At 39.4% G+C, this 7,281-nt stretch overlaps 1 protein-coding gene across 1 annotated transcript; it reads left to right on the plus strand.

The window, feature by feature from the left end:
- The first annotated feature begins 2,278 nt into the window (after window positions 1–2,278).
- Window positions 2,279–5,359, plus strand: LOC132390832 (interleukin-8-like). Its single transcript, XM_059963376.1, has 3 exons — window positions 2,279–2,349; window positions 3,969–4,101; window positions 4,528–5,359. The coding sequence occupies exons 1-3, from the start codon at window positions 2,286–2,288 to the stop codon at window positions 4,634–4,636; spliced, it is 306 nt and encodes a 101-aa protein (XP_059819359.1). The 5' UTR covers window positions 2,279–2,285; the 3' UTR covers window positions 4,637–5,359.
- Window positions 5,360–7,281: the final 1,922 nt, after the last annotated feature.

Consider the following 7,281-nt stretch of genomic DNA (forward strand, 5'->3'; position numbering starts at 1 on the left):
TTAAGAGTGAGAAAACAATTCCAATTGAAGTTAGAGTCGGAATTGGATGCACATCGGCCAAAGCAAATGGCAGTGAAGCTTCACTCCCAGATGAGCTCAATGCCTTTTATGCACACTTTGAAAGGGAGAGTAAAACTACACCCGTGAGAATCCCTGCAGCATCTGGTGACCCTGTGATCTCCGTCTTGGAGGCCAACATCAGAACATCCTGCAAGAGGGGGTACCTCAAGGCATCAGACCCTGATGGTACCTATTGGGCAATGAAAACCTGTGCCAACCAACTGGCAGGAGTGTTCAAGGACATCTTCAATCTCTCATTGCTGCAGTGGGAGATACCCATCTGCTTCAAAAGGACAGCTGTCGTACCAGTTCAACTCCTGACTAAGCAAGGCCTTGAACCCATTGTGATTTGCCTACCACCACAACAAGTCTATAGCAGATGCAATCTCACTGGCTCTCCGCTCGGCCTTGGATGACCTGGACAATAGCAATACCTATATCAGCCTGCTGTTTATTGATTACAGCTCAACAGTGTTTAACACAATCATACCCTCAGTACTGATCAACAAGCTCCAAACTCTGGGCCTCTGTACCACTGCATGCAATTGGATCACTGGCTTCCTCACCGGGAGATCACAGTCAGTGCGGATCAGATCAGAAACAACATCTCCTCTTCACTGACAATCAACACTGGCACACCTGAAGAATGCATGCTCTTTTCTCTCCACACCCATGACTGTGCGGCTAGGCACAGCTCAACCACCATCTATAAATTTCCTGATGGCACCGCTGTTGTTGGCAGAATTTCAGGTGGTGATGAGGAGCGTACAGGAATGAGATAGATCAGCTGGTTGAGTGTTGTTACAACAATAACCTTGCATTCAAAGGATTGATTGTAGACTTCAGAAAGGGGATATTGAGGGAATACACTCCAGTCGTCATAGAGGGATCAGAAGTGGACATGGAGAGAAATTTTAAGTTCCTGGGTATCAACATACTGAAGCCTGGGCCGAGCATATTGATGCAATTACAAACAAGACTTAACAGTGGCTATATTGCATTAGGCGTTTGAGGAGACTTGTTATGTCAGCAAAGACTCTTGAAAATTTCTACAGACAAATCAAGGAGAGCTGGTTGCATCACCATCTGGTATGGAGCGGAGACTGCACAGGATTGGTTGCATCGTGGGCACTAACCTCCCCAGCATCGAGGACATCTTCAACAGGCAATGCTTCAAAAAGGGGGCGTCTGTCATTAAAGACCCCCATCACCCAGAACGTGCTCTCTTCTCATTGTTACCATCAGGGAGGAGGTACAAGAGCCAGATTCTATCCCACTTCCATTCCTGAAACTTTTATCTGTCTGAAAAATCTTGCAATTGCAATATTAATAGTATTTGTACCAACAAATTTGTGTGAATTTTTGTTTTCAGTGATGAACTTGGTCAAATATAATTGTTGTAGGACACTTGCTGATGAAACTAGTGCTATGTGCATAGTTCTCAAAAGAACCAAATACAAGCTGGATATCAAATATTTGTCATCATTAGTGTAACAGCATGAGTCTCACCCAGAGCAAAGTGGGGTTCTTTTCCTTTCCTTGATCTTTAATGCATTTGCACCAAAGCTTATAATTTCATGTTCACACTTCTTATGTAAAACATGCAGTACAATAGCAATATTAATTAGAAATTATCTTATTTTTAAATTGTCTTTGTAGAAGATCAATAATAATAAATTTTAACAGGCATTCTAAAATGCTTCATTTACTTCAATCTGTCTCTGTTATAGTTATATTAATAGCAAAGCAGTGAATACTCGTAAATAATCTACAGGGCTCCTTCCTTTCCGTTAAAAATTATTTTTACTAATTCATCCCTCAATAGTAATCTCTGCTCAAAATTACCATGGCTCACAAGAGGATATTTTAGAAGATTACTGCTCTCAGAAAGATTCATCATTTCCTTCTGACTGTCAGTTTACAATTCTGTGCCTGCCATTGGAAGATTGAATGATTTTGATGGGCAGACAAGAGAACTAGAAACAATATCCAAACTTCGATTTCATCAGCAAATTTTACATCATTTTATCTGATGTTTTATTTTCCTAATATCTAACTGGTGTTCTCGTTTCTGCTCCAACAGTATTTCTTGTTGTGATTACAATATCTTTATTTTACCCAACCCCAACTTCCCCAAATAAGGTTATAATACAAACTAGCAGGATATATAATTGAAGCGTCAAACTGAATTCGAGTGATTTGTACAGGGGGAGCGGAATCCAAGAATGAATTGCTCAACTGCCATCACCATTCTACTGTTGCTTGGGTATTGTGCAGCTTTCTCTAACGGTAAGGAAAACGTTCTGCTATTCGTAATTACTGTCATCCTAAGAGTACACCCGGGATATAGAACATTTCCTTCTGATTCTGCACAGTGAGTGGTTTCGATTCTCTGAACGCTAGTACATAATTTAAACTAATTCTTTAGCACGGTACTGAGGGGTGCTGCACATGAGCAGATGATTCAAGATGCAGCAACAGAGATTTAAAATGAAGACAAGAGATATGTGGGATGTGACGAGCTTTTTTATGCCGGAAATTGATACTGGCATGCAATTGAATACCCCTAACACTGATGAAAGAAGATCCAATTAGAATATTACATAGTCAGATGGATAGACATGATGGAAAATAATTTCTGGACTAGAATTGGGCAGAAGGGTTAAAATGGATTCCTCTACAGTAAGCCAGAACAAGCTGAATGACTTCATTTGTGACATATCTATGAATAGAGTGTTGGCAAATTCATCTTTATATTTTGTGCCTTAAGAGTAATAGGTGACATTGTGTGAGTCCTGAGCTGACAGTGGCATCCTCATCTCCAAGTTAGAATCTTGTTTTTAGAATCTCATTCTAAAGCAAATCTTCAAGATGAAACATTAAGGAACGCCATCTCAGGCAGATGTAAAAGGTTGCATGTCACTACTTAACATTATTTAAATTACTATTTAATTTTCTCAGAGTCCTGACCACCATTTGTTTTCAAATTCATGTTCAAGTTCAGTTTGTCATTTAACAGTACATATGTACAACACCAGAGGAAACAGTGTTCCTCCGAACCAAGGTGCACAACACAGTGCATGTAACTCACACACAAAACACATGAAGTAATATTACCACAAATAAATTAACAAATAGTAAAGTGCATATAGATACAAGTTAAAAAGTAAACAGTGTAATCCAACTGACGCTTCATACGTGATGAGACGTGGGTGGGGGCACAGCAGGATGCTCCGTAGTCTCAGGGTCTGGGGGAAGAAGCTGTTTTCCATTCTAACAGTTCTAGTCCTATTCAACACTCCCTGGTGCCTGCTGGTAGGGGATCAAAGAGAAGGTGAAATGGATAGGTGGGATCACTGACAATGCTTAGAGCCTTGTGTACGCAGCTTCCTGATAAATAGCTCTGATAGGTGAAGGAGAGACCCTAATAATCCTCTCAGCAGTCCTTGCAATCAAAAGTGTTAATCTTGTTATTTAAATCATTTTTTTAGGAGCACACTGTACACAAATCAGCTGTGTCACTCCTACTTTCCAAATGGTTATAAAGCACTTCTGGATATCTGAAGGCATCATGAGGTATAATTAAACTGAAAGAAGAAAGAACTTGCCATCTTATAGAACTTGGTACATCCCTGGGCCTTTCAAAGGTGGCTCGCTTCATCTGATAGATCTGCACTGGCATTGTCTTTATAGCAGTAGCTACAGCCTAGTCGGCAATGAATGAGACAGAATGTACAGATAAAAAAGGAAGCAACTTTGATCCCAATAACTTGGACTTTGTTGCTAGTACTTCTGCAGTGATAGAGCTAAATTTTAAATCATTCCTATAACATAGAACATATGTTGAAATATTGTGTGTAGCACCATTAAGTGACCATTTTTTGTACAATTTCTGGTTAATTTTGCAGCTGCTCCTCGAGATGAAAATGAGAGTCTACGTTGTCACTGTACCTATAAGGAAGAAAGAAAGATACCCACCAAGCAAATAACAAAGGCCATTATCTATCCCAGCAGTACAAGATGCAAACATACAGAAATAATGTAAGAATTAATGACATACATAAATATTTCATACTTATATTTCCACAGTGGTTTTATGATCATCTGCAGAAATAGTGTAGATATATTTCTATCCATAAGCAAACTACAAGGGTAGAAAGGGCAATCAAGAGAGTCTTTAAAGAAAGCTAATTCCATACTGTGGTAAACTATGTATACCTGTCTGGACACGCCCCTCTGCTGACTGCTCCTGTGGCTCCTCCCACAGACCCCGGTATAAAGGCGATTGGGGCAATGCTCCTCCCTCAGTCTTCAACATGGTCGTGCTCCCTTTTTGCTGTTAATAAAAGCCTATCGTTCACTTCCAGTCTCCTAGAGTTATTGATGGTGCATCACATACTTAATAAATAAAATGCTGTGGCAAAGCTACATCACCAAAGAGATGTAAAATCTTTCTTTTTCTTTCAGAGTGACAATTACATCTGGTTATGAAATCTGTGTCAAGGTGACGGCTGCTTGGGTGAAGAATCTCATTGATTACTTATTGGAAAATTCAACAGCAGGGAATATATCTTAAAGTGATTCAGTGTTATCAGATTCAGACTCTTTTATTTATCAAATGAAACGCTTGTTTATGTCAACAACCAACACATCCTAAGGATGTGCTGGGGCAGTCCGCAAATGTCACCACATTTTCCATTACAACAAAAAAAATTCTTTGGTGGTGAAACATTCTTTATGTGCAAACTGACTATAATTCTGGGAACATGTTGTACATCCAATATAAATTGCTCATTGTCATGTACAGCCTACTAAAATTAGCTATAAATGTCTGCCACTATTAAGAAATGTCAGGTTAAATTTGGACAAATTGGTGATAAGATCTATTTTCCTCCAGGTTTAATGTGGCATTTGTCAGGTGTGCTTGCTCTTCTTCTGATGATGATCACAGTTAGCCAGACTATACAAAACTCTGGCTCATTCAATGATCAAACCAGAATATTATTTATGGACTTTACAGCATGTTTTCTTTCCACTGAGGTTTCTCTGAACAAGCAGGAGAATCCTCAGATAAGCTCCACCTTCCTAATGAGGCTTATGGTGTTAACTCATCAAGCAATAATTAAGTTATTGGTGTAACTGTCTATGGCATTGGAAAAAATCTAGCTTTACAGACTGGCCAATGACAGAAAATGCCTATAGTACAGAACTGGCTTTTTGTCCTGTCCCTTCATTAAATTCATACCCAAGTTCTCATTGCACCTGTCATAGTAGTCACCATTCTACTAATAACCACACAATGATCAGCACTGAAAAATTATGAGCATGAAATATTTGAATAAACTGCTTTTGGTTACAACAATTGTATTCTGGACATCATTTCACTGAGGGTCAAGAAGAGAGAAATGGAACACAAAGGCTAAGAGAATTCAATTTGGCCAGTATGAGATGTGCTTCTTCTGTCGATCACAATTGTGTCAAACAAATGACTAAGCCATTGCTCAGCAAAGGTACAGCACCTTGGTTTAAAAGTATGAATGTAGCGATAGTTCTACAGACCTATCATTATTCTGGGCTTTACTAACGTATAATTATGCATCGTTGTGAAATGTACCTGCTAACTGTCTAGATACATGAATCACTACAGGAAGCAATTTGTGAGACAAACGATATGTCAACTTTATTGCAAAATGACTTGAGTGGAAAAAGTTGGTGCTGGATGCTAGCTATTCAGAACCCATTTCAATGAGTTGGCTGGAAAGAACATGTGCGAAATGTATGGATGTAACTAAGCGAGGTGGCTCTGTGTACTGTGAGGAAGATGTGCTTGCAATGGAAACTGTGCAGAGGAGATTCACCAGGAAGTTGCCTGGATTCCAAAGAACTGCGGTCACTCGAAGGAAGACATTTCTCCCCATCAGTCACAGAACGAACAGCACAGCCAAAGAGAAATCAAATAATGTAGCACATCTACAATCCCACATTAACTGTTGATGCATATAAGGGATACACAGGGTCTGGGTAACATGTTTGCATTGTTCTGATTAACAACTCAAATCCGTGATCTGTTCCATTACAATTACAAATCCCAAGGTAAGAAAAAAATCATACTATATTCACAGAGCACATTGCTGGGCAATATGTAATTCTACACCCTAGGTTACTTTCTTTCCCTGCCTTGCATTGGAATCAGCCAAGTCATCCTCCGTGATATCAATAAATTTGTCTCTCTTCACTAATGCAGCCTGACTTACTGAGCAGTACGTGTTTCACCTCTCACATTCCTTCTTCTGAGTCCACTCTCTCTGACCCCTGGATCTAGGCAGTGTAGCAAGAGGAAACAATGTTCCTGTATCGAACCTGGCAGGTGACAAAAGAAATTTTATCTGCTTCAATGTGATCAGATCTCATTCTTCTGAACTGCTTAATCTCACTTCTTCGGACACAATTCCATTTCAGGAATCAATCTGACAATCGTTCATTGCACTCCCTCTGCCACAAGATATCCTCTCCTAGACAGGTAGGTAATCCCTGCACGTAACATTCATGATCTAACCTCAGCAGGGACATAGATGTTAGCTGTTCTGTCTCTCTACCTTTGCACTCAAACTCACTTGCAATAAAAACAAAGAATTGCTACTTGCCCTCCAAATCAGTATATTTGCACAGTGTTTGATAGTTAGTCTGAACTCGGTGAAAGGCTTGTCGCTGTGCTATTGAGTCCAATATTCTGTAATGGTTTACTGTCTATACGTTAACTTCCAGTGATCTGAGTACAATAAAGAAAGTCCCTTTGAGTACATGGTCTCTCACTACTTGAAAGGTACTCTACTTTTCAATGGTTAATAAAGTGGATGATCCCACATTTATCTTCCACGTGACTCGTGAATGGGCTGCACAGAGACCCAAGCTGTGAATGTGGCTAGTCTTAATTTATCATTACACAGAAGTTCTGATGAAATTCTGGTGGGAGAATTTCTTAGTAAAGTCTCTCTGACCTCAAAGTACATCAAGATGATATACTATTTAAGAGCAAAGATAACTGCAGGTGATTGAATAGAATTTCACTAGTTATAATTTGTTTACTGCAATATTTTGGGTTCAGACAAATAGTTGTACTAAATTTAAATAGGAGAACATCTTTGTTGGGATAAAGTAATTCATGTGGATGATCTAAAAGCTTCTGAGGCCAAAATTCCCATACACTCAAAATTAGCTTTG

The sequence above is a fragment of the Hypanus sabinus genome, chromosome 3 (assembly GCF_030144855.1).
Source record: "Hypanus sabinus isolate sHypSab1 chromosome 3, sHypSab1.hap1, whole genome shotgun sequence".
NCBI lineage: Eukaryota > Metazoa > Chordata > Chondrichthyes > Myliobatiformes > Dasyatidae > Hypanus > Hypanus sabinus.